The 26,644-nt window shown below is 57.7% G+C and overlaps 1 protein-coding gene across 1 annotated transcript; it reads left to right on the forward strand.

The window, feature by feature from the left end:
- The first annotated feature begins 374 nt into the window (after positions 1-374).
- On the forward strand, positions 375-26,644 carry SEMA5B (semaphorin 5B). The gene is made up of 21 exons (XM_029076375.2): positions 375-577; positions 3,620-3,719; positions 4,272-4,317; positions 7,448-7,510; positions 7,906-8,004; positions 8,459-8,672; positions 9,888-10,173; positions 10,365-10,500; positions 10,946-11,153; positions 11,569-11,776; positions 12,332-12,449; positions 13,155-13,336; positions 13,763-13,906; positions 14,017-14,164; positions 17,938-18,163; positions 21,155-21,370; positions 21,977-22,147; positions 22,973-23,116; positions 24,036-24,080; positions 25,358-25,560; positions 25,779-26,644. Exons 1-21 carry the CDS (start codon positions 403-405, stop codon positions 25,932-25,934), a joined length of 3,288 nt encoding a protein of 1,095 aa, XP_028932208.1. The 5' UTR covers positions 375-402; the 3' UTR covers positions 25,935-26,644.

Genomic DNA, 26,644 nt, shown 5'->3' on the forward strand with positions numbered 1-26,644 from the left:
TGTACTCTCACAAGCTCTTAATACAATGTTCTAATAAGAATAATAATAATGTTGGTATTTGTTAAGCGCTTACTATGTGCAGAGCACTGTTCTAAGCGCTGGGGGAGACACGGGGGAATCAGGTTGTCCCACATGGGGCTCACAGTCTTAATCCCCATTTTACAGATGGGGTAACTGAGGCCCAGAGAAGTTAAGTGACTTGCCCACAGTCACACAGCTGACAAGTGGCAGAGCTGGGATTCGAACTCATGACCTCTGACTCCAAAGCTCATGCTCTTTCCACTGAGCAGTAAGAGCTCAATAAATGCGATTGAATAAATGAATGAATGTTTTGGTGTCTGGTGGTTGCAGGACACCTCCTGACTGCCCCTGGATGCAAGACCTGCAGCAGTGCTGCCTGCCATGGCCCCGAGGGCCCCACGCACTACTCTGTCCAGTCTCCAGCTCCTGGCCGGACCAGGCCTCGTCCTGCTCAGCCTTCAGCTCCTCCCCATGCCGGCAGCGTCATCTGACCACGACGAGGACCTGTCAGCACAGCCCTGCCTCCGCCGGGAACACCCTACTGTCTCCTTTGAGGGTGAGCACCTCCCTGGATGTCCCTGTTGCAGCGGGAGGGACTCGAGACAGAGTCCAGCAATGGGAAGCAACTGTGGGGAGGTGCCATCCTTCAGGGTCTGGAGACAGGGGCTGCCAGTTGAGGAGTTCTGGAAAGACCCAATGGCCACTCTGCTTGCCTGAGGGCAAACAGTCCAGCCAGGTCACCAAATTGTCCCTCAGAGGTCATCCTATCCATTCCCTCATCCTCACCTTTCTGAGGAGTTGGGGGCTGGCTAGAAGGGGGTTGGGGGGCCTCTGAGTTGCAGGGGACCTGAGGTAGAGTTGCTCATAGTGCTAGGGGTCAGGGACCTGGGGGATCAGGGTAGATTAGATCATCAGATTCCACATGGTCCATATCCCACATGGGGCTCATCGTTTTCATCCCCATTTTACAGATAAGGTAAATGAGGCAAAGAGAGGTAAAGTGACTTTTTATGGTATTTGTTAAGTGATTACTATATGTCAGACACTGTTCTAAGCCCTGGGGTAGGTACAAGTTAATTAGATCAGACACCGTCCCTGTCCTGCATGAGGCTCACAGTCTAACATGGTAGGAGAACAGTTGGTCTAGTAGCTAGAGCATAGACCTGGGAGTCAAAAGGTCATAGGGTCTAATTCTGGCACCTTCACTTGTCTGCTGTGTGACCTTAGGCAAGTCACTTCACTTCTCTGGGCCTCAGTTTCATCATCTGTAAAATGGGGATTGAGACTGTGAGCCCCACATGGGACAGGGACTGTGTCCAACTCCATTTGCTTGCATCCACTCCAGCTCTTAGTACAGTGCCTGGCACAGAGTAAGTATTTAACAAATACCATTATTATTATATCTGTCTGTCTCTCCCCCTGCTCCCCAGACTGTGAGCTCATTGCAGGCAGGGAATGTCACTGTTTATTGTTGTATTGTACTTTCTCAAGTGCTTAGTTCAGTGCTCTGCACCCTGTAAGTGCTTAATAATTACGATTGAATGAATGTCCCCATTTTACAGTTGAGGAAACTGAGGCACAAAGAAGTACAGTGCCTTGCCCAAGGTCACATGGCAGACAAGTGGCAGAGTAGGGATTAGAACTCAGGTCCTTCCCATTCCCCGGCCTGGGTTCTATCCACTAGGCCAAGCTGCTTCTCAGGAAGTTTTGGGAAGAAGATCTGGGCGGAGATTGGAAACACGGGAGGCAGGAAGGCCAGGAAGAGTATCAATCACTCGTCCTATCACAATTGGGCTGTCTCACTGATTGATTCAGAGTGGTGGCTGTATGTGGGGAGAGGAATAGGTGGAAGAGGGAGGGGTTGGGCAGGAAGAACAGGCAAGAATTGTAGAAAGTCACAAACAAGCCAAGGATGACACCAAAGCTTCAGGATTCTGGGATGGGGAGGAAGGTGGTGGTTTTGACCGAGATGGGAAAGTTACAGTTAAAGTTATGGTTAGTTGGAGGCATGTTGAGTGAGTTTAAGGTGCCAGGAGAGGGAGTGTGTGTGGAGAGGGAAATGACCATCCAGGTGGAGAGGCCCTGGAGGCAGAAGGAGAGCCAAGATTTAAAGTAAGGTGAGATATTGGGACTGGAGAAGGAGAAATAGGAGTCATTCACAGTGAGTGAATGGGAGTGAAGATGAGTGTAGACTTAGAAGAATAGGGCACCCAGAATGAGCTCTTAGACATGAGATGAGAGATTGAGTGCCAGAGAACGAAACAGAGAAAGAGCAGTCAGAGAGGTAAGTATTATTAGTATCAGCAAAATTGGGGGCAGAAAGGGAGGGAGGGGGAGGAGAAGGAGGGGTTAGGAGGAGGGAGGAGGAAAGAGGAAGTGGGGTGAGGAGGTGATGGGGAGGGGGCAAGCCAGCCCACACATTTCACTCTTCTAATGACAATCTACTCACTCCTCAATTTTATCTATCTCACTGCCTACCCCTTGCCCCATCCTCCCTCTGGCCTGGAATACCTTCCCCCCTCCCTATATAGAGAAGAAGTATGGCATAGTGGATAGAGCACGGGCCTGGGAGTCAGAAGGTCATGCGTTCTAATCCTGGCTCCGCCACTTGTCTGCTGTGTGATCTTGAGCGTCACTTTACTTCTCTTACCTCAGTTACCTCATCTGTAAAATGGGGATTGAGATAGTGAGCCCCATGTTGGACAGGGACTGTGGCCAATCTGATTTGCTTGTATCCACCCCAGCGCTTGGTACAGTGTCTGGCACATAGTAAGCACTTAATACCATAATTAAGTGCTGAGGGGTGGTCCCATTAAATAGTTAGGAGGGACTCCATAGGGGAGGGGGAAGGTGGAGCACTCAGGGCTCCAAGAGAGTGGAGGGTCTAAGAGTAGTTGGCGGGATCTATGGGCATGGGGGTCGATGGGGACCGCCCTACCCTGGGGGACCTGGGACTAGAGTGCATTCATCTGGGCAGAGTCTGGAAGCCCATTTTCCCCAACTCAGTCCCCTGCCAACTCTGTGTCCCCAAAAAGCAAGCTGAGATGGAGGGCAGGGGCAAGCAGTGGGGGAGCATTGGAAGGGCAGCAGATGGGTTGACAGACTATCCGTTTGCCCCAGATCCTGTGAGAAAGCAACTTCCAGGGAAAACTCCCTCCTGGAATGTAGCAGGGGCTGGGCATTGGAGGGACCCCATTGGCCCGATGGGATGGGACAGGACAGAGCTGGAGAGGTGCTATTGGCTGGGCCGGACTGAGACAGAGGGGGTCACTTTAGCTAGGGTCTGACAACTGGAGTTCCCAGTGTGGGCTAGAGGTCAGGAAGCAGCTGGATGATCCAGGGAGTCATCACCCTCTCTCTGAGCCTCCCTGTCCTTGTCAACCATGCTGGGGAGTGAGGTTGGCTGGGGGCCCTTGCTAGCCCATCCCCCTCTGGAGCTGGCCAGCTCCACAGCCCCTGGGGCCCCTCCCTCTCCCGGACAGGCCTGGTAGAGTTTGTGCTGGTTGGGGAGGCTGGGGGAGGCCGGTGATCTGGACCCTGTCATCCCCGTCCCCTCTCTCCACCTCTCTATTCCTCCCTCCCTCCCTCCCGGCCCCAGCTCTGCAGCCCTGGCTCTCCACCTTCTCGCACCCTGGAACATGGGATTTCTCCCAGCTTGTCTTGGACCCGCCCCGCAACCAAATCATTGTGGGGGCCAGGTGAGGGCGGCGCCAGGGGAGTGCAGAGGGCAGGGGAGGGGGGTAGGGGAGGGGTGTGGGAGGGCAGGGGAGAGGGCACGGTGGGGGGCAGGTGAGGACATCACGAGGGGGATGGGGGGCATGAGGGGGAAGGAGAGAGGACACAAAGGAGAGGGGCTTATAAAGGGAGGTGAGGAAGGGGGCGTGAGAGTGTGTGGGGTGGGGACAGGCAGGAGGAAGGCGAAGGGGATGGGGAGGAGGAGGAGGAGCCGAAAGGGGGAGTCCTGGGCTTCCCTCGTTCCTATCCCTGCTCCCCCTGCCCCAGGGCCCCTCCCCTGCCCCAGGGCCCCTCCCCGGCTGTGCCACTGCTGGTGTTGGGGGCCTGGAGGGATCCCTCCCCTTCCGAATCCTGGCCCAGGTCATCGGGACTTGCCCCAGTGGTCACCCCCGACTGTCTAGCCAGAGGCAGGGTGCTGGACCAGATGACTTTGAGACTGTGTGTCCTTGGGAAAGCAAGTGGGGGGTGCCGGGGTCGTGGCTCACGGTGATTTCTGCTTCCTCGGGCGCCACCAGGAACCACCTTTTCCGTCTCAGCCTGGGAAACGTGTCCCTCCTGCAGGTACGGGGACGGGGGGTGGGGGCCGGGGCGGGGGCCAGGGCGGGGGCCGGGAGGGAGCGATGCCGGGGGGCAGGGAGGCCCGAAGGGCAGGGATGGATCGGGAGGGCTGACGGGTCACCAGCCGGCGTGGGGGTCATCGATCAGTCATTGACCGTCTCCAACTGATATACTGTCATAGAGTCCTCTCCCAAGAATTAGTACAGCACTTTGCACACAGTAAGCGCTCAGTAAATATGATTGAATGAAGGACCGAATGAATGAACCATCCTGAGCACTGAGCCCTGGGAGAGGAGAGGAGAGGAGAGGAGGAGAGGAGAGGAGAGAAGGAGAGGAGAGGAGAGGAGGAGAGGAGAGAAGGAGAGGAGAGGAGAGGAGGAGAGGAGGACCTGCCCTTGGGGAATCCCTGGGGTAGAAGGGGCAGAGCCAGTCCTGCCCTCAGGGAGCCCTCGGTGGTGATGGAGAGGATAATAGGAGAAGCAGCATGGCTCAGTGGAAAGAGCATGGGCTTTGGAGTCAGAGGTCATGAGTTCGAATCCCAGCTCTGCCACTTGTCAGCTGTGTGACTGTGGGCAAGTCACTTGACTTCTCTGTGCCTCAGTGACCTCATCTGTAAAATGGGGATTAAGACTGTGAGCCCCACGTGGGACATCCTGATTCCCCCGTGTCTACCCCAGCGCTTAGAACAGTGCTTGGCACATAGTAAGCGCTTAACAAATACCAACATTATTATTATAATAATAATAATAGGATTTGTTAAGCGCTTTCTATGTGCCAAGCACTGTTCTAAGCGCTGGGGTAGATACAAGGTAATTAGGGTGTCCCACGTCGGGTTAAGTCAAAATCCCCATTTTACAGATGAGGTAACTGAGGCACAGAGAAGTTGAGTGACTTGCCCACAGTCATATAGCTGAGAAGTGGCAGAGCCGGGATTAGAGCTCATGACCTGTGACTCCCAAATCCAGTCTCTTTCCACTAAACCATGCTGCTTCTCTTGTCCGATGCCGTCTTGTCTTCAGTGGACGCCTGCTTCCCCCCAGCCCCGGATCTGTGTGGACAGATACATAGAAAAGCCCCATCCATAGGGACAGATAGACCCAGCCAGGAGAGGGGGTGGGGTGAAATCGGGGAGGGCTTCCTGGAGGAAGCATCTAGTTTGCCATCTGCTCTCCTGGTATCTGCTGAGAGATCCCGAGGCCCTCAGAGGGCATGAGGGACCGAGGCCTCAGTCTCCATTCATTCATTCATTCATTCATTCATTCATTCATTCATATTTAGTAAGCGCTTACTGTGTGCATATCACTGTACTAAGTGCTTGAGAAAGTACAATACAACAATAAGCAATGACAATCCCTGCCCACAACGACTCACAGTCTGGCGAGGCGGAGGTGGCGGAAAGGGAGACAGACATCAATACAAATAAATAAAATTACAGATATATACATTAGTGCTGGGGACCTGGGGGGGGCCGGGGAAGAGGAAAGGGAGCAAATCCAGGCGACACAGAAGGGAGTAGGAGATGAGGAAAAGTAGGGCTTATTCTGGAAAGGCCTCTTGGAGTAGGTGTGCCTTCAGTAAGGTTTTGAAGGGCGGGGAGAGTCATTGTCTGGAGGATTTCAGGAGGGAGGGTGTTCCAGGCCAGAGGTAGGACAGCTGTGAGACAGGTGAGAACGAGGCACAGTGAGAAGGTTAGCACCAGAGGAGCGAAGTGTGAGGGCTGGGTTATAGGAGAGCAAGGTGGTGAGGTAGGAGGGGGCGAGGTGATGGAGGGCTTTAAAGTCAATGTTGAGGAGTTTCTGTTTGATACGCAGGTGGATAGGCAACCACCGGAGATTTTTGAGGAGAGGGGGTGACATATCCTGAATGTTTCTCTCACTCTGCCTTGGGCATGTTTTGTTGTCTGTCTCCCCCTTTGAGACAGTGAGCCCTTTGTCGGGCACGGATTGTCTCTATCTGTTGCCCAATTGTACATTCCAAGCGCTTAGTACAGTGCTCTGCATATAGTAAGTGCTCAATAAATGCTATTGAATGAATAAATACGATTGAATGAATGAATGAATTGCTTACTGGGGACGGCTGGTCAGCTAGTCGCACAGACAGGGCCTTTGGCTGGGGCAGGAGAAACCCGAGAGCACGTGAGGCATACGTCAACATGGCTCAAGGGGCCCAGGCACCAAACGGACACTCGGCATTAAACTGAACCTTACTCATCCAAAAGAAGTTTACACATCAGACAGAAGCTCCCCACCATCTGTTTTAAAGTGCTCAATCAGCTTGTCCCGTCCAACCTCATCCCGCTGCTCTCCTACTAGAACCCAGCCCGCACACTCCACTCTTCTAATGACAACGTACTCACTGTGCCTCAGTCTTATCTATCTCACTGCCAACCCCTTGCCCATATCCTCCCACTGGCCTGGAATACCCTCCCCCTTCCATACATAGAGAAGCAGCATAGTGTAGTGGATAGAGTACGGGCCTGGGAGTCAGAAGATCATGGATTCTAATCCCAGCTTTGCTACTTGTCTGCTGTGTGACCGTGGGCAAGTCACTTCACTTCTCTGTGCCTATTACCTCATCTGTAAAATGGGGATTGAGACTGTGAGCCCAATATGGGACAGAGACTGTGTCCAACTCAATTTCCATGTATCCACCCCAGCGCTTAGTACAGTATCTGGCACAAAGTAAGTACTTAACAAATACCGTCATTATTATTATACAACAGACCACCACTCTTCAAACCTTCAAAGCCATATTAAAATCATATCTCCTCCAAGAGGCCTTCCATGACTAAGCCCTGACTGATTAAGGTTCAAAGAACCCAGGCAGGGAGTGATGAGGAGCCCAGGCAGCAGGACTGAAGAACCCAGACACAGGGCTGAAGAACCCAGGCAGTGGGGCTGAGGAGCCCAATCAGCTGGGTGGAACTGGGTAGCCCAGTGGTCTGATGTATTCAGTTTCCCCCCTGACAGTGGAATGGGGCAGGGGATGTTGTAGTGTGGTCAATGGGATGCTAAGAAGTCAATTTCCACCCACTCCAGGGGTTGCAGGATGATGTGGCGGGAGGGGCTGGGGGGTTAGCTGTGTCCCCTTCCCCCGAGGGGTCCACCGGGCATGTCTTGTGCTGCATCCACAGGCCACAGAGTGGGGCCCAGACGAAGACAACCAGCACTCCTGCAGGAGCAAGGGGAAGACGGAGGTGGGGCCGGGGGCTTGGCTAGGGCCGGGGGGCAGAAATCAGTGTAGGCATGGGCTGGGGTGGGTCTAGGAGTCGGTTTAGGGTCCAGGGGCCCTGGGAGGGTCAGAGATGGGGACTGAGGGGTCGGGAAGGATCGGGGGGGTCAGTCTGCGACTGGGGTGGGTCAGGCAGTGGTCAGTCTGGGGAAGGGAGGACTGGAGAGATCAGCCTCAAGGAACCTTCTGAGGAGAGGTGGGGAGTTTCACTTCAGGGATAGGCAGGCAGGGTCACTATGGGTCAACGTCCTGGGAGATTCCAGGTGGAAGACAGAGAAGGGCTGGGCTAGTGAGGGACTCCCTACGGATCTATGCCTCTCCGTTTCTGCCTGTCTCGCTCTGTCTCTGTCTCTCCGTCAGGATGAGTGCCAGAACTATATACGGGTTCTCATCATTTTCGGCCAGAAGCTCTTCACCTGCGGCACTAACGCCTTCTCTCCGATATGTTCCAGCCGGCAGGTGGCTTCGGGAGCCGGAGCCCGGGAGTGGGGAGACCTGGGGGACTAGGGGTTCAGGGATCGGGGTGCGGGGAGGAGGATGGGGACCGGGGGAGTAGGGGACCCAGGATTTGGGGGAGGGGGTCGCGGTTTGGAGATCGGGGTAGAGAGTGGAGACTGTAAATTCCTTGTGGCCAAGGAATGTATCTGCTTATTGTTGTAGTGTACTCTCTCCCAAGCGCTTAGTACAGTGCTTTGCACACAGTAGGCGCTCAATAAATAGGATCGAAAGAGTGGGGGGAGACCCGAGGCCGGGTGGCTTGGGGGTGGGGGCGGTTCCGGGGGTCCCCGGGGGTCTGGGAGGGTCCGGAGGGCGGGGGTGGTCGGGGGGCTCCGGGGGCACGGGCAGTGCCGGGGGCCTGGCGGGGGACGGGGCGGGAGCCTCCCCTTACCCCCCGGCGCCGCCCCCCGCCCAGCTGGGCGACCTGAGCCGGACCCTGGAGCGCATCAACGGGGCGGCGCGGTGCCCGTACGACCCCCAGCACAACGGCACGGCGCTGATGGTGCCCACGGGGGAGCTGTACGCCGCCACCGTCATCGACTTCTCCGGCCGCGACGCCGCCATCTACCGCAGCCTCGGCCCCGGGCCCGCCCTCCGCACCGCACAATACAACTCCAAGTGGCTCAACGGTAGCCACGGCCCCCACTTCGGCAGCCCACGCCCCTACAGGCCCTGCCCCCATATAATCATCATCATCATAATAATGATAATATTTGTTACGCAACGTGACTTAGTGGAAAGAGCACAGGCTTGGGACTCAGAGGTCGTGGATTCTACTCCCGGTTCTGCCTCTTATCCGCTGTGTGACTTTGGGCAAGTCACTTCGTACGATTGAATGAATGAACTCCTTTGGGCCTCAGTTATCTCATCGGTAAAATGGGGACTACGACTGTAAACCCCACGTGGGACAACCTGATGACCTTGCATCTACCCCAGCGCTTAGAACAGTGCTTGGCACATAGTAAGCGCTTAACAAATACCATTATTATTATATGCTTACTGTGTGCCAGCCACTGTACTAGGCACTGGTGTGGATACAAGCCAATCGAGTTGGACACAGTCCCTGTCCCAGGTGGGATTCACAGTCTTAACTGCTCTTTTGGCCTTCTGGTCCTTCTCTGGGTCTTAGCCTGGTTCCATCCCCTCCCCCTCCCCTTCCCCTCCCCCTGCCCCACCTTGGTCCATGCCCCCTCCCGTAGGTTCAACCCCTCTTTTTTTATGGTATTCGTTATGCATTTACTATATACCAGGCACTGTACCAAGTGCCGGGGTAGATACGAGTTTATCAGGTTTGAACATGGTCCCTGTTCCACACGGGGCTCACAGTCTTAATCCCCATTTTACAGATGAAGTAACTGAAGCATAGAGAGGTGAAGTGATTGCCTAAGGTCCCACAGCAGACAAGTGGCAGAGCTGGGTTTAGAACCCACATTCTTCTGACTCTCAGGCCCGTGCTCTATCCACTCAGACACATTGTTCCTCCCAACTTGTCTCCATCAATCAGTCAATCAGTGGTATTGAGTCTGTGCTTACTGTGTGCAGAGCACTGTACCAAGCTCTTGGGAGAGGACGGTACAAGCCTTGCCCCCTCCCATTCCCGTGCCTCCGCCCCGGCATGCCCCCTCTCCCCCCGCACAGCCCCCTCCCCTTCCCCAGCCCTGTCCCCCACCTGGCCAGGGAAACTGAGGCCCAGAAGTCCCGGTTGTTGGCGGCTGTGACCAGCTCGACCCAGCTCCCTCCCCTGTCCAGCGGGCGGGGAAAGCTCACCCGGGACACCGTCAGGGAAGGACGGTGGGTTGACCCATGGCCCCAGCCGGCTGACCCCTGTCCCCCCACCCCCCTAGAGCCCAACTTCGTGGCTGCCTTCGACGTCGGCCTGTTCATCTACTTTCTGTTCCGTGAGACGGCCGTGGAGCAGGAGTGCGGGCACAGCGTGTACTCGCGTGTGGCGCGCGTGTGCAAGAACGACGTGGGCGGCCGCTTCCTGCTGGAGGCCACGTGGACCACGTTTTCCAAGGCCCGGCTCAACTGCTCGCGGCCCGGCGAGGCCCCCTTCTACTACGACGAGCTGCAGAGCGCCGTCCACCTCCCCCAGCTGGGCCTCGTCTACGCCGCTTTCACCACCAACGCGTGAGCCGCCAAACCCGCCACCGGCACCCCGCTGCCCTCCTTTGCCCCCCGGGCCTGCTGCCCCCCGCTGCCCTCCGCTGCCCTCGACTCTTCCTGCCCCTACGTCACCGCCCTGTGGCCCTCACTGCCCCTGCGCCCCCCCAACCCTGACCCCCGCCCCATTGCCCCCCTCTGCCCCCTGCCCCATCCAGGAACAGCGTGGCCGCCTCGGCCGTCTGCGCCTTCAACCTGAGCGCCATCGCCCGGGCCTTCAACGGGCCGTTCCGCTCCCAGGAGACACCACGCTCCGCCTGGCTCAGCACTGCCAACCCCATCCCCAACTTCCAGGTGGGACCCCCAACCCTGAGCCCCGGGGCCCCGGCCACAGTCCGGGGCGAGAGAGGGGAGAGTGAACTGGCCATCTGGAGGTGGGCCCTGGCGGGGCACGGTGGAGGGGCGGTAGTTCATCCCGTGTCTCTGGCTCGGGCTCGCCAGCCTTATGGCAGGCGCTGCTTGACTTCCTGGGCCTGCCCTGAGGCTTTGCCCTGGGGGCCGGCACTGCAAGGCCGCACTGGGGGTTGGCACTGGAGGGTGTCACTGTGGGTCTGAACCTGGTTAGCACTGCAGGGCAGAACTGGGGTTTGGTAACATTGGAAGTTCAACACGGGCGTCAGCCTGGGGGAGTATGGCCTGCGTGACCAGGCTGAGCGGCAATGTCTAGGGATGAGGCCCGACCCAGGGGGAGGGCGGGAGGACGGACACGACGCTGACCATCCGGGGACGGGGTGGGCAGTGTGGCACCGGGCAGGACGAAGGCCCCAACGCCAACCTGACGGAGAGAAGCCTGCAGGACGCCCAGCGTCTGCTCCTCATGGCCGAGGCGGTGCAGCCCGTGACCCCCGAGCCCCCGGTCACGCAGGACAGCGTCCGCTTCTCCCGCCTGGCCGTGGACCTGGTGCAGGGCAAGGACACGCTCTACCACGTGCTCTACATCGGCACCGGTCAGTGCCCCTCTCTCACCTCGCACCGCCGTCTGCTCGAGCTGGCCAAATGACCCAGCGAGGAAGGCGTGGAGCAGGGGCGGGCGAACGAGGCAGGAGGAAGGGGAAGACTGGGGGAGGAGGGAAGGACTTAGTGGGCGAGACGGTGCCAGGGGAAGGGGGTGAGGCTGGGAGAGGGGGAAAAAAGGGAGGGACTGAGGGGGAGGACGGTGCCGGGGAAGGGGTGAGGCTGGGAGAGGGGGAGAAGGGAGGGACTGGGGGGGTGGACGGTGTCAAGGGAAGGGATAAAGCTGGGAAAAGGGAAAGTCGGGGGAGGACGGATGAGCGATGTCAGGGAGAGGGGTGGGGATGGGAGAGGGGGAGGAGGTCGAGGAGGGTCAGGTGTCCGAAGCCTTGGCCGTCGCCCTCCCGTCAGAGTCCGGCACGGTGCTGAAGGCGCTGTCGGCCGCCCCCCGAGGCCTGCGCGGCTGCTACTTGGAGGAGATGCAGGTGCTGCCCGCCGGGCGCCGGGAGCCCGTCCGCAGCCTGCAGCTGCTGCCCGGCCAGCGGGCGCTCTTCGTGGGGCTCAGCCACAGCGTCCTGCGCGTCCCCCTGCAGCGCTGCGCCTCCCACCGCTCCCGCGGGTGAGAGACCCCCGCACCCCGCTCCCCCGGCCCCCCCGCACCCCGCCCACCTGTCTGCTGTGTGACCTTGGGAAAGTCATTTAACTTCTCTGGGCTTCAGTTGCCTCATCTGGAAAGTGAGGATTAAAACTGTGAGCCTTACTTGGGACAACCTGATTACCTTGTATCTACCCCAACGCTTAGAACAGTGCTTGGCTCATAGTAAGCGCTTAACAAATACCATAATTATTGTTATTATCATTATTACCTCCCGCATCCCCCCCCCACGTGCCCGCCCCGCCCAAGGATGGGGGACGGACACTCCAGCCCTCTGAAGCACTATGGGAGGGAGGGGAGCAATCCGGGGAGGGGTTGTGCCGGGGTGTGGGGAGGTGCCACAGGAACTGGATTGTCCGTGGTTTCCGTGGTCCAGCGCGTTTGGAATGGGGGTGTCTGGGAGGGAGCTAAGGGTTGCCTCCGGAACTTGGATTACTCGTGCTTTCCGTCGTCCGTTGGGTCCGAGGGTCAGAAGCGGGGACGGGGGTGGTCCCTGACTCTCGCTCCGGACGGCGGCAGGGCCTGCCTGGGGGCCCGGGACCCCTACTGCGGCTGGGACGAGAAGCAGCAGCGGTGCAGCACCAGCGAGGACTCCGCTGACAAGAGCCTGTGGACGCAGGACATCAGCGCCTGTCCGGTGAGACCCCTCACCCGGCCCGCCCCCACCCTCACCCCCACCTGCTCGGCCCCGCCCCGCCCCGCCCCCGGGCCCTGCCCTCGGAAATGGGTGTGTATGCCGGGGCGTTTTGGGGTGACTGCGCGCGCGAGGGCGTGGGTGTGTGGGTACACGCCTCTGCCTGTGACATGAACCTATCTGGGAGCGACCTGAGTGATCATGCAGGGGTATGTATGCGTGCATGGATAGATGGGTGACTCCATCTGAGAGCGCGCACTCGTGCGTCCGTGTGACCCCATACATGGGCGTGTGTCTATGGTGGGTGCCTTGCTGTCAACACATATGCATCTGGGTGTGAGCGCACATGTGGGTGCGAACGTACTTCGAAAGGTGAGCAGGTGTGCCCGTATGCCTTGGTATGTTCTCCTGTCTCGCCCACTCTGGTCTCGACCCCCTCTCTCCCCCCCACCCCTCCCCGGCCTCCCCGCAGTGGGGAACATCGGCCGTGCTGGTCCATGAGGAGGCGCGACCGGGCGCCAGGAGGCATGTCGAGGGGCGGTGAGGCTTGATGAGGGGCGAGGAGGCATGAGATGGGGCGAGGTGTGATGAGACGAGGTGCTGACGTGAGACAGCGCGTGAAGAGGAGTGCTGAAGTGGGGCGGGCCGCGGGATGCTGAGGTGTGGTGAGGCGGGACGGGGCGGGACGCGGCGTGTTCCGGCCCCCAGGTGAAGAACCTGACGGTGGACGGGGCGTTCGGGCCGTGGTCCGCGTGGCAGCCGTGTGAGCCGTCGGACGGGCCCGGCTCCGGGGTCTGCCTGAGCCGCGTCCGGGCCTGCGACCACCCGGCCCCCCGCTGCGGCGGCCGAGCCTGCTCCGGGACCCACGTGCAGATCGCCAACTGCTCCCGGTGAGCGGGGCTTCCCGGGGGGAGGGGAGGGCCGGGGGAGCCCGAGACCCCCCAGCTTCGCCCGACACCCACCAGTGTCCCCCGGAACTCTTCCCCCCCCCCCCCCACCCAGGAAGACCCCCAGGGCCCACCCAGGCTCCTCAATCCTGTGCCCTCCCCGCCCCCGCTAGAGGACCCTCAATCCCCGCCCGGGCTTCCCGGCCTCCCCGCAAGTCCCATCCCGACCCCCGGGGAGGCAGATGGAGGCAGGGGGATGCAAGGGATGACCCCGCCCCACAACCCCGCCGTGGGTCGGCTCTCCCTGGCCCCGGAGGCCGGGCGAGATGACCTCCCCAGCCCGCCGGCCTCGGGTCTGCAGGGCCCCGTGGGGGTGTCTGTCTGTGGCATGGGGATGGGGGGTGACCCCGCCATCCCACCCGGGCGCAGGAACGGTGCGTGGACGCCGTGGGCCCCGTGGGCACCGTGCAGCACCACGTGCGGGATCGGGTTCCGCGTCCGGCAGCGCAGCTGCAGCAACCCCGCCCCGCGCCACGGGGGCCGCGTCTGCGTGGGCCAGAGCCGCGAGGAGCGGTGAGGCGGGGGGCCGGGGCCGGGATCGGGGCCGGGGGCGGGGGCCATGGCCGGAGAGCGGGGCCGTGGCCGGGGTGGCGCCCTGACCCCTCCGTGGGCCCGGCCCGCAGATTCTGCAACGAGAACAGCCCCTGCCCGGTCCCGGTGTTCTGGGCCTCCTGGGGCCCTTGGGGTCAGTGCAGCGCCCACTGCGGGGGCGGCGTCCACTCGCGGCTGCGGACGTGTGAGAACGGGAACAGCTGCCCCGGCTGCGCCCTGGTACGTGCCCCGGCCTCCCCAGCGACTACTCAGTCCATCAATCAGGGAAGACCTCCTGGAGGACGCCTAAGGTCTTGGGCTCTCACTTTCTCTCCCTCCCCCCCCCCCCCGGCGCGAAACAGACACATCTGCCGTAGCCCGGTCCTATCAATAGAGTTTGTTGGAAGGTACAGCAGGAGTCATTCCCTAACAACAACAACAACAATAATAATAATGATAGTTTTTGTTAAGCGCTTATTGTGTGCCAAGCGCCGCCCTAACAGCCTGAGGAGATATAATCGGGTCCCACGTGCGGCTCATGGTCTAGGAGGAGAGCAGGGATTCATTCCTCATGTTGCCGGTGAGGGAAATGAGGCACAGAGAAGTTAACAGACTTGTCCAGACACGTGGCAGAGCTGGAAATAGAACTCAGGTCTTCTGAATCCCAGGCCCCTGCTAGACTATGCTGCTTCATGATGAAATGGAATGAGTAATTAAATACACTAATAGATATCCAAATTGACCAATCAATCCATAGTTTGATGGCTCATGATAAGTGTCAGTAGAAATGATCCCTCAAGGATCATACTGTCTACCTTGTGCAGAGCTCTGTATTGAATGGTTGGCAGGAGTACAATAGTTTTTAGGCACAATCCCTGCCTTCAAGGAGCAAACGGTTTACTATGAGCACAGCCCTGTACTGAGTGGTTCCGGGAGTTCAGTAGAGGTGAGATACAATCCCTGACTTCAAGAAGTTTAGAATCTAGTCGGGAAGACAGACAGTAAAATTCAGGTAGGAAGAAGTAATAGAGTAGAAAGATGTGTCCATAAGGGCTATAGGTGGGTATATGAGTACCCAAGTGCTTCAGACATGGGAAAATGCTGAAGAGGCAAGAGTGGGGAAATAGTGTGTGGAAATGAAAGATGAATAAGGGAAGGCTTCCTGGAGGAAGTGTGCTTTCGAAAGGGCTTGAAAGATGGGGAAGGCTATGATCTACCAGATGTGAAGGGGGAAGAAGTTCCGAGCAGGAAGGAAAATGTGAGCGAGAGGCAAGGACACGTACAGTGAGTAGCTTGGAGTAGTGAGAAAAGGAACAAAGTGTGTGAGCTGGGATGTGGTGGGAGCAGGGAGAGAGCTGAATGAGTGCCTTAAAGCCAAACGTCAAGTGTTTCTAGTTAATGTGGAGAGGGATAGGCAACCATTGGACGTTCCTGAAGAGTAAGGAAACGTGCACAGAACATTTTAGAAAAACGATCCGGGCAACAGAATGAAGTATGGACTACACTGGGGAGGGGCATGAAGCAGGAGGTCAGCGAGAAGGCTGATGCAGTAGTCAAAGTGCGATAGGATAAGTGCTCGGATCGATGTGGTAGTTTTAATGGAGAGGAAAGGGTGGATTTTAGTGATGTTGTGAAGGTAGAATCAACGGGATTCCATGGCTACTGAATATGTGGGTTGAGAGAGATGCCAAAGATAATGCCAAGGTTATGGGGCTAGAGAGACAGGAAGTGGTAGTGCTGTTTACAATGATGGAAAATAAAGGGGTAGGAGAGGGTGTGGGAGGGAAGGTGAGAAGTTCAGTTTTGGACGACTTTAATTTTATTGGTGATGAGACAGCTGGCTAGAGATGTCCTGGAAGCAGGAGATGTGAGATTGCAGAGAAGAAGAGAGGTTTGTGGTGGAGAGGGAGCTGGATTAATAGTATTTACTGAGCACTTACTATGTGCAGAGTACTTAGCTAAGAGTTTAGGGAGAGTAATGATAGTAATAATAATAATGCTATTTGTTAAGCACTTACTATGTGTCAAGCACTGTTCTAAGACTGGGGTAGATACAAGGAAATCAAGTTGGACACAATCCCTGTCCCACAGGGGGTTTACAGTCTCAATCCCCATTTTACAGATGGGTAACTGAGGTCCAGAGAAGTGAAGAGACTTACCCAAGATCACACAGCAGACAAGTGGCGGAGCTGGGATTAGAATCCACGACCTCTGACTCCTAAGCCCGTGCTCTTGCCACTAGGCCATGCTAACACAACTGAGTTGGTAGACATGAATCCAGTCCTCTAGAAGCTTACAGTCTAGTTAGGGAGACAGAAGTCAAAATAAATTAAATATAGGGGAAGCTGCAGAGTGGAAGCAGGTGGACAAAAGTGCTGTGGGGATGGAATGAGTATTAAAGTTCTAAGGGGGAAAAGCAGCATGGACTAGTGGCAAGAGCATGGGTTTGGGAATCAGAGGATGTGGGTTCTAATCCTGGCTCTGCCGCTTGTCTGCTGTGTGACCTTGGGCAAATCACTGAACTTTTCTGGCCCTCAGTTAGGCAAATCACTGAACTTTTCTGGCCCTCAGTTACCTCATCTGTAAAATGGGGATTAAGACTGTGAGCCCCATGTGGGACAACTTGTTTACCTTGTATCTACCCCAGTCTTAGAACAGTACTTGGCACACAGTAAGCACTTAACAAATACCATTATTATTATCCAAGTGCATAGGTAACCAGAGACAAGTTTGGGAATTGAGATAACAGTTGAAGCCATGGGAGAGAAGAAGTTTTCCAAAGGATGGAGATGGAGAATAGAAGGGGATCCAGGACCGAGCCCTGAGGGACCGCTACGGTTAGGGTGTGAGAGACGGAGGAGGAGTCCGCGAAAGAGACAGAGAAGGAGCGAATGGAGAGACAGGAGGAGAACCAGGAGAGGACAGTGTTATCGAAGCCAAGATTGGATAATGTTTCCAGGAGAAGGGGTTGGTTCCACAGTGCCGAAGGCAGCCCAGTGATCGAGAAGACTCAGTTTGGAATAGAGGCTGTTGGGATTTGGTGAGACTGAGGTCACTGGTGACTTTGGAGAGGGTGGCTTGGGTGGCGAGGAAGGGTTGAAAGCCAAATTGTAGAGGTTTGAGAGCGGAGCTGAGGAAAGGAAGTAAAGTCCGCTGGTGTACACAACCCATTTCAGCAGTTTGGACAGGAACGAGCCGAGGGAGAAAGGCTGCTAGCTGGAGGGAACAATGGGATCGAGGGCTGTTTTTAGAAGAGAGGGAGACCCGGACGTGTTTGGAGGCAGAGGGGAAGGAAGAGACATCGATTCATTCCTTCATTCAATCGTATTTATTGAGCCCTTACTTTCGCCCCTTCACCTCCTCCAGGAGGCCTTCCCAGACTGAGTCCCCCCTTTCCTCTGCTCCTCCTCCCCTCCCCATCACCCCTATTCCCTCCCTCTTCTCTACCCCCTCCCCCTCCCCGCAGCACTTGTGTATATTTGTACATATTTGTTACTCTATTTTATTAATGATGTGTATAGATCTATAATTCTATTGATCTATTTTGATGCTATTGATGCCTGTCTAGTTGTTTTGTTGTCTGTCTCCCCGCTTCTAGACCTTGAGCCCGTTGTTGGGTAGGGATTGTCTCTATCTGTTGCCGAATCGTACTTTCCAAACGCTTAGTCCAGGGCTGGGCACACAGTAAGCGCCCAATAAATACGACCGAATGAATGAACGCAGAGCACTGTATTAAGCGCTTGGGTAAGAGCAATGCAGCAGTAGAGAGAGACGGTCCCTGCCCACAACGAGCTCAGAGGGTAGAGGGAGCCGATGAAGATGGGGGGAGGAAGGGAGGGAAACAGGGCGGGCGCCGGGGGGTTCAGAAGGTGGGAGGGGAAGGGGCGGGAGGGGCAGCGGGTGCTGGGGGGTCGGGGGGATTGATTTCGGAAGCGAGTGGGAGGGAGAGTGGGGGGGGCGGGGGGCAGGGGGCAGGGGGTCGGGTCCGAGTAGCCGTCCCGGTGGTGCCCCAGGAGTACCGGCCGTGCAGCCCCGAGCCGTGCCCGGAGGTCCGCAGGAACACGCCCTGGACCCCCTGGATGCCCACCAACGGGACGAGGGGCGGCGCCCGCCTGGAGCAACGCTTCCGCTACACCTGCCGAGCCCCCCTGCCCGACCCCCGCGGCCTCCAGCTCGGCCGCCGCAGGACCGAGAGCCGAGCCTGCCCCCGGGATCGTCCCGACGCCTGCGACACCCACGGTGGGGAACAGCCCCCTCCCCCACCTCTGTCCCCTGCCTTCTTCCCCCTGCCCCCGGGACCGTCCCGACGCCTGCGACATCCTCGGTGGGGAACAGCCCCCTCCCCAACCCCTGCCCCCTGCCCCCTGCCCCCTGCCCCCTGCCCCAGGGACCATCCCGACGCCTGCGACACCCAAGGTGCGGAACAACCCCCTCCCCGCCTCCCCCACACCTCTTCCCTGCCCCCTGTCCCCGACCCCTCCCCTTCCCCCTCGCCCCTGCCTTCCCCCTCACCCCTCTCCCCTGCCTCCCGAAACCTTTCCACTGCCTGCGACACCCACCGCCTGCGACCCCCCCAACCCCGCCTCCCTTGTTCCCCCCTTTTGGGTCCCCCACCTCCCTTGCCACCGTCCCCCACTACTTCCCCCCTCCCCAGGAAGCTCGGCCGCCTGTGACACCGATAATACAAACCTGCCCCTTCCCCTCTTCTCCCCCACATCTTCTTCTCCCTGCCCCTACCTCATTCCTTCTTTTTTCTTTTTTTTAAAAAAGGTACTTGTAAAGCACTTACTATGTGCCAGGCACGGTACTAAACGCTGGGGTAGATACAAGCTTATAGTAATAACAATGGTATTTGTTAAGAGTTTACTATGTGCCAAACACTATTTTAAACGCAGGGGTAGATAAAGAGTAATCAGTTGGTCCCGCACGGGGCTCACAGTGTTAATCCCCATTTTACAGATGAGGTAACTGAGTCACAGAGAAGTTAATTGGCTTGCCCAAGGTGCCACAGCAGAGAAGTGGCGGACCCACTTCTGATTCCCAAGCCCGTGCTCTTTCCACTAAGCCACACTGGTTATCAGTCCTTGTCCCATCATGGACTTAATTTTAAAGCTCATTTTACAGATGAGGTAACCGAGACACAGAAAAGTGAATGAATTGCCCAAGATCATACAGCAGACGTGGCAGAGCTGGGATTAGAACCCAGGTCCTTCTGACTTCCAGGCCCGGGCTCTATCCACTAGACCATTCTGCTCCCCATTCTAACTCATCCCCTGCACCCCTTTCAGGACAGGGTTTGTGTGGAAAGATGAGAACATGTTAAATTCGAGGTGTCGGTGGGACATCCCAGTGGAGATGTCCTGAGGGTAGGAGGAAATGTGAGACTGCAGAGAAGGAGAGAGATCAGGACCAGAAAGGGAGATTTGGGAATCATCCTCATAGAGATGATAGTTGAAGCTGGGGGAGTGAATGAATTCTCCAAAGGAGTGGATTCAGATGGAAAATAGAAGGGGACCCAGATCTGAGCCGTGAGAGACTCCCACAGTTAGGAGGTGGGAGGCAGAGGCGGAACCCATGAAAGAGCCTGAGAATGAACGGCCAGAGAGATAGGAGGAAAACCAGGAGAGGACAGTGTCAGTGAAGCCGAAGTTGAAGAAGCAGCGTGGCTCAGAAGAAGCAGCGTGGCTCAGTGGAAAGAGCACGGGCTTTGGAGTCAGAGGTCATGAGTTCGAATCCCAGCTCTGCCACTTGTCAGCTGTGTGACTGTGGGCAAGTCACTTGACTTCTCTGTGCCTCAGTTACCTCATCTGTAAAATGGGGATGAAGACTGTGAGCCCCATGTGGGACAACCTGATTCCCCTATGTCTACCCCAGCGCTTAGAACAATGCTCTGCACATAGTAAGCGCTTAACAAATACCAACATTATTATTATTATTATGATGTTTCCAGGAGAAGTGATTGGTCGACAGTGTTGAAGGCACTGTTGAAGTGTATTGAAGTGTTGAGACGTCGAGAAGGATTAGGAAAGAGGAGAGGCCATTAGGTTTGGCAAGAAAGAGATCATTGGTGACCTTGGATAGGATACTTTCTGTGCAGTAAAAGGGGCGGCAGCCAGATTGCAGAGGGTCGAGGAGGAAATTGGCAGAGAGGAAGTGGAGGCAGTGCAGATAGAAAACCCGCTCAAGGGACAGGAATGGTAGGAGGGTGATGAGGAATAACTGGAGGAGGCAGTGGGTTCCAGAGAGTGATTGCTGAGGGGAAGTGTGAGTAGCTGACAATGGTGGATAGCGGGGGAAAGAAAAGGGGGAAATGTTTTAATAAGATGCTGAAGAATGGGGTTGGAGGGTCAAGATTTATGCATTCATTCATGCATTCATTCAATCGTATTTATTAAGCGCTTATTGTCTTCAGAGCACTGTACTAAGCGCTTGGGAAAGTACAATATAACAATAAAGAGTGACAATCTCTGCCCACAACAAGCTCTCAGTCGGGGGTGGGGGGGAGGGCGGTGGAGGGGGAGACAGACATCATTATAAATAAACAAACATCAATACAAATAAATATTTAGAAGTGAACTGGGAGATTCCCACATCATCAGTGATTTTTACTGAACACTGACTCTGTGCTGACTACTGTAGTAAGTGCTCAGGAAAGTACTAAACAAGAGAGTTGGTAGAAATGTTCACTGCCCACCAAGAACTTACATTCTACTTCTTACAGCTTGCCTCTCTCCTCTTGAGAGATGGCTGGAAAGGATAAATGTGGATGGGGGTGTGGAGAGGGCTGGGATTGGGGAAGTGATGAGGAGATTTGGTGGAGTACACACATGATGGTTTCAATTTTGCCAACAAAAGAGTTGGCAAGGTCATCAGGGTGAGAGAGTGGGGAGGTTGGAGGGATTGGGGGTTTCAGGAGGGGGTCTTGGATAGTTGATGTGCTCAGTGGGCATGGGAGGCAAGAAGAATGGAGAAGTATTGTTGTGGAGTAGAAGAGAGGGAAGAGTTAGAGCAGTCGGGGATGAATTTGAGAGGGACAAGATTGGCCTGGTGTCCGGATTTCCACCAGCAGCGCTCTGCGACTCGTGCACGAGTGGAGGAAGGGACTTTGAGGGTGGTCCCGGGGCTGAGGGTTGATGGTTCGAGATCGGCGGAAGGATGGTAGGGCGGGGGCTTGCCGGGCTCCAGCAGCACAGCCCTGTGACCCCGTCTCCCTGCCCCACCATCCCCCAGCCCTGGTGGATGAGCTGCTGAGCGTCCAGAGCTCGGCCAGAGCGGTCAGCGGTGGCTGGTCCCTCTGGGGCCCGTGGTCTGGCTGCTCCCGGGATTGCGAGCTCGGCTACCGCCTACGACGACGCACATGTGCCAACCCGGAGCCCCGCCATGGGGGGCTGCCCTGCGTGGGAGCAGCTGTTGACTACCAGGACTGCAACCCCCAGCCCTGCCCAGGTAGGCCCTACCGCCCCCTAGCCCTGCCCATACCACCACCGTACCCCTAGGTAAACCCCACTGCCCCCCAGCCCTTCCCAGATAGCCCCTGCCTCCTCCCTGTTCTGCCCAGGTACTTGCCAATACCCCCCGAGCCCTGTTCTGTCACCCACTGAGTTTCACCTTGGTATTACTCACCCCGGCAGCCCAGCCCAGGTGCCCACTGAGTCCTGCCCAACTATCTTCAACCTGATTTGTTTGTATCTACCCCAGCGCTTAATACAGTGCCTGGCACATAAAAACACTTAATGAATGTCACAATTAATATTAATTATTATTATTATTCCCGGCCTCCCATCCCTGCCCAGGTAACTCCTAGAGCTCCCTCCAGCCCTTCCCAGGTAGCCCCCGCACCCTTCCGTGCCCCTAAACCCCACCGCATCCTGCCCACGTACCCCCCGCCTGCCCAGATAACACCTCTACCCCTACCCTAGAGGTCTGTGCCTGGTGCCCCCTTCCCCACTGGGGTCTTGCTCTGTCGTGGGGAGGAGGTGGGGGTGGGGGGCGGTGCGGAGTCTCTTCGTGCGGGGCTCAGTGGTCCCTGTGCCCGGGGGGCGGCGGGGGCAGTGAAAGGTTCCTGGTCCTGCTGGTCATCCTGGTCATCCTGCTCGGCCCCGTGCGGGGGCGGCCACTACCAGCGCACCCGCACCTGCTCCAGCCCCGGGCCTGCCGACCCCCAGGATATCTGCTTGGGGCTGCACACTGAGGAGGCGCTCTGCAGCACCCACGCCTGCCCAGGTGCTGGGGGACCCCGGTGGGCGGGAGATACTGGGGCATCGTGGGGGATATGCAGGGCGGGGGATTTAGAGAAGGAGCGTGGCTTAGTGGAAAGAGCACCAGCTTGGGAGTCAGAGGACATGGTTTCCAATCCCGGCTTCATCACTTGCCTGTTGTATGACTTTGGGCAAGCCACTTAACTTCTCTGTGACTCGGTTACCTCATCAGGAAAATGGGGATTAAGACTGTGAGCCCCACGTGGGACAACCTGGTTACCTTGTATCTACCCCAGCACTTAGAACTGTGCTTGGCACATAGTAAAAGAGTTTAACAAATACCATCATTATGATTATTATTTGGTGAGCGGCCCTTCTGCAGCACCCAGGCCTGTGCAGGTGTCAGGGTGCAGGGATACCCCAGCTGGGTTGGAGGATATAGGTGGGGGGAGCTTCTGCAGCAGCCACACCTGCCCAGATGCCAAGGCGCAGGGTGTGGAAAATGCAAGGGGGCGCAGGGGATGCAGAGGGTGGGCTTGCAACAGCTCCACCTATCCAGGTGCTTGGGCGCGGGTGGCAACCGGGAGATGATTATGGGGGACATGGGGATTGGGGTGAGGGGGGGGATCTGAACCTGGGAGGGGGAGGGGGTGGCAGGCTGCTCCGGAGCCCACCTATTCCCTTTCTCCTCTGAACTTCTTCTGGGGAATCCCGATGTTGGGAGGGATAATGGGGGTGCGGGGTGGGGGGTGGGGGGTGGGGGGTCACGAGGCCCTCTCTAGTGCCTCCCCCCACCCCCTCCTCGGTGGGAGAGGGGTCAGGACTGTGCTGACGGCCGGGTTGGCTGCAGGCGGATGGTCAGTGTGGTCGGAGTGGGGCCCGTGTGAAGAAGGTGGTGTCCAGGTCCGCAGCCGCTCCTGCGAGGGCCCTGGCCTGGTCCAGTGCACGGGGAACGGCACGCAGCACCGAGGCTGTCTCCACGGCGAGAGCCCGGGTATGCAGCCCCCCCCGACCCTTAATGATAATAATATTAATGTAATATTTGTTAAGCTCTTACTATGTGCCAAGCTCTGTACTAAGTGCTGGGGTGGGTACAAGCAAATTAGATTGGAGGCGGTCCCTGTTCTGTTTAGGGCTCACAGTCTTAATCCTCATTTTACGGATGAGGGAACTGAGGCACAGAGAAGTGAAGTGACTTGCCCAAGGCAGACAAGTGGCGAAGCTGGGATTAGAGCTCATGACCTTTTGACTCCCAGGCCTGTGACCTATCCTCTACACCATGTTGCTTCTCCTCGCCATCATCTCGGCCCCCTAATCCCCCCCTCCCCAACCACCCCCCAAAGCTCCCTAGCTCCCAACCCCTGCCTCCCCCTGTCCTTAAGTACCTCAGATCCCCTTGCTCCCAATCCTCCCACCAAATCTGGCAGGGAAGTGGGGAGGCCTAGTGGATAGATCCCGGGCCTGGAAGTCAGAAGGACGTCAGTTCTCAACCCTGCTCCTCCGCTTGTCTGCTGCATCACCATGGGCCGGTCGCTTCACTTCTCTGGGCCTCAATTCTCTCATCTGTAAAATGGGGATTAAGATGGTGAGCCTCATGTGGGACAAGTACTCTGTCCAACCTGATTCGCAGTGCTTAGTACAGGGCCTGGCACATAGTAAGTGCTTAAATACCACAATTGTGATTATTAGTAGCGCCGAGACTGCCTCTCCAAAGAGAGCCCTGTAGGCGACACTTTGGCCCTCCCCAGTGTCCCCAGAGGCACCTTCCAGCCCCTGAGCCCGCCTGGTCCAACAGCTCCCGCAACTCCTGCTCTCAGATCCCCCACAATCCAGCTGGAGGCCGTGGGGCCAGAGTGGACAGGCCCCTGCACTCCCAAGTATGATTAACTGATTGGGTCCCCGTGTCTCCACAGTGATCCTGCCGGCATCTGGCATCCATCAGGGCGGCAACTGCGCAGGTAGGACCCCCACAAGATCCCTGGCCCCTGTCCCTCCCCCAGGCTCCTCCCCCCTCCCCGCCCCCTACCTCCGGCCTCTCCCTGAGGGCCCCCCCGCCCCCAGCCCTGGTTCAGGTTTTGGCTCCAGGGAGGTCATGGGGTGTCTGTCCTTGTCCCCGATCTCACCCACCCCTTGTTCCCTTCACTGACCCTGCTGTTGGGAACGGAGTTGGGGGTCCCTGTTCACCCCCCTCCTCGCCAACCTTCCTCCCCAGCCCCGCCCCTTCTCTTCACTGGTTTTCTCCTTCGCCCGAGACTCTGCCTATGGTCCAGAGCAGTAGGCCGAGCAGCGAGCAGGGGCGTCAGTCAGGTGGTCAGCAGGGGGCTCACTGGGCAATAATAATAATAATGTTGGTATTTGTTAAGCGCTTACTATGTTCCGAGCACTGTTCTAAGCGCTGGAATGCACAGGACGGTCAGTCAGGTGGTCAGCAGGGAAGTGATCATGGGAGTCAGGTGGTCATCAGGGACCCCAACTGAATGGCAATCAGGAAGGTCAGTCAGATGGTCAACAGGGGGCTTAGCTGGGCAGTGATCAGGGTGATCCGTCAGGTAATCAGCAGCATGTCCAGCCAGGCAGTGAACAGGGTGATTAGTCAGGTGGTCAGCCAGGCAGTAAGCAGGATAGTCATTCAGGCAGTAAGCATGGTGGTCAGTCAGGGGGTCTGCCAAGCAGTGAGCAGGGTGGCCAGCTGGCTGTCGGGTCTTTGGGCTCCTGACTGGAAAGGCGGCTGGTGCTCTGAGTTGGGGGCATGCTGAGACCTGGGGCTGGGGGCTGGTGACCCCTCCAAGTCTGACCCCGGGCTGCGGGTGGACCCAGGGTTGCTGTCAGCTGGGGGCGGCGGTGGCCAGAGGACAGCTTCTCCCCAGCAGCGTCAGTCTGAGATGAGGCCCCCACCCACTCTCCCTAAGGAGGTCTTCTGACCTTCTGCCAGCGCTGAGTCATGGAACTCCAAACACTCCCAATCTACTCCCAGTGAATGGCCCCAAGATTCCAGCCCCAACAGGGGCCATCCCGCTCATGTCCCTGTCTTGGAAACCCTCCCCCCTCCCACCCAAGATGGCAGGCATCTCTTCTGTTCCCTCAGATATATGGGGCTCCAGCCCACTCCAGTGCCCCTTCTCCGTGGGCCTCAAGTCCTTCCCACCTATACTCACTGCCCTACCCTCTTTTAGGGGGCCCCGCAGACCCTCCCCACACCCCCGTCGCCCAGCTCACCTGCCCGTGGTCCCCGCAGGATTCAGCCTCATCCATTTGATTGCCACTGGCATATCCTGTTTCTTGGGTTCCGGCCTTCTGAGCCTCGCCATCTACGCGTCCTGTCAGCGCTGCCCACGGCAGACCCCGGAGTCCTCGGCCATCCACCCTGCCACCCCCAACCATCTGCACTACAAGGCGGGCACTCCCAAGAACGAGAGATACACACCCATGGAGTTCAAGGTGCAGCATGGCCCTGGGATGATGCAGGGATGGGCGGGCAGGCGGTTGGATGGTGTTGGGGGGCACTGCTGCATCCCACCACGCCCCAGGGTTTGTGCCATCCCTGATTTCCCACCCCACCTTCCATCACCCAACCTGGCCTCAGTGGTATGGCCAATAGGGGTGAGAGGTGGGGGGCCGGGCTGGGCATCTGGGTGCTGAGGATGCCCCTCTTGCAGACCCTGAACAAAAACAGCCTGCCCCCCGATGAGCGGCCCGGCTTCTACCCGCTGCAGCAGACCAACGTGTACACGACCACCTACTACCCCAGCTCCCTGAACAAGTTCGACTTCCGGGCCGATGCCTCCCCGGGCCGGACCTTCACCAACAGCTGAGCCTTCCCGCCGCCCACGCCGTCACCTCGGGACATCCCTTCTGCAGGCTGGCCAGTTGGTGGGCTGCCACGCTGCCCTCTTTCTGGACATGAGCCCATGCCGGGACTCCCAACCTGGCCTCGAGTTGTTTACTCTGACTGGCCTCTGGGACTCACCGGACACTGGGGCCTGAGGACCTGGGGGCTTGGGGACTGGGGATCTGAAGGCCTGGGGGTCTGGAGGCCTGGGTTGGACTTTGTGCTCAAAACGGTAGCCTCCTTCACACTCAGCCATGTTTCCCCTGATCCCCCATGATGCCCTGAGCTTGGGGCCGGGGCTGTAGGGAATGGAGCAAGGCCTGGGGTCACCTCCCAGGCACAGACAGGATTACCAGAACTGGGGCCTCCCCCATGTTATGGGAAACACTGAATTTTGCTCCCTGGCCCAGCCCTGGAGGGATTTGGGAATGCAGTGGCTGGGGAGACTGGGGACTTAGGAGCCAGGTTTGGGGTGGGGAGGGTGGGCAGAGGCATGATGGCCGAAGTGAGCGGGGACATAGGGGCCCGGGAGACCAGAGGCACAATGGCTAGGGGACCAGGGACCCAGGGGCTGGGGGAACCAGAGACAAAGTTGCCAGAGGTGCCAGGGATCGATGCTGGGGGGCTGGGGGCCGGGATGACTGGGGGCTCAGAGACTGGGGGGACTGAGGTTACAGTGGCTGGGGGACCGGG

Source organism: Ornithorhynchus anatinus, chromosome 1, assembly GCF_004115215.2.
Source record: "Ornithorhynchus anatinus isolate Pmale09 chromosome 1, mOrnAna1.pri.v4, whole genome shotgun sequence".
Taxonomy (NCBI): domain Eukaryota; kingdom Metazoa; phylum Chordata; class Mammalia; order Monotremata; family Ornithorhynchidae; genus Ornithorhynchus; species Ornithorhynchus anatinus.

Coding starts and splice junctions, on each gene's coding strand:
- SEMA5B (XM_029076375.2), top strand. CDS start 403: ATGGCCCCGAGGGCCCCACGCACTACTCTGTCCAGTCTCCAGCTCCTG. Junction 578..3,619: donor CCCTACTGTCTCCTTTGAGG/GTGAGCACCTCC, acceptor TCCCGGCCCCAG/CTCTGCAGCCCTGGCTCTCC. Junction 4,318..7,447: donor GAAACGTGTCCCTCCTGCAG/GTACGGGGACGG, acceptor CTGCATCCACAG/GCCACAGAGTGGGGCCCAGA.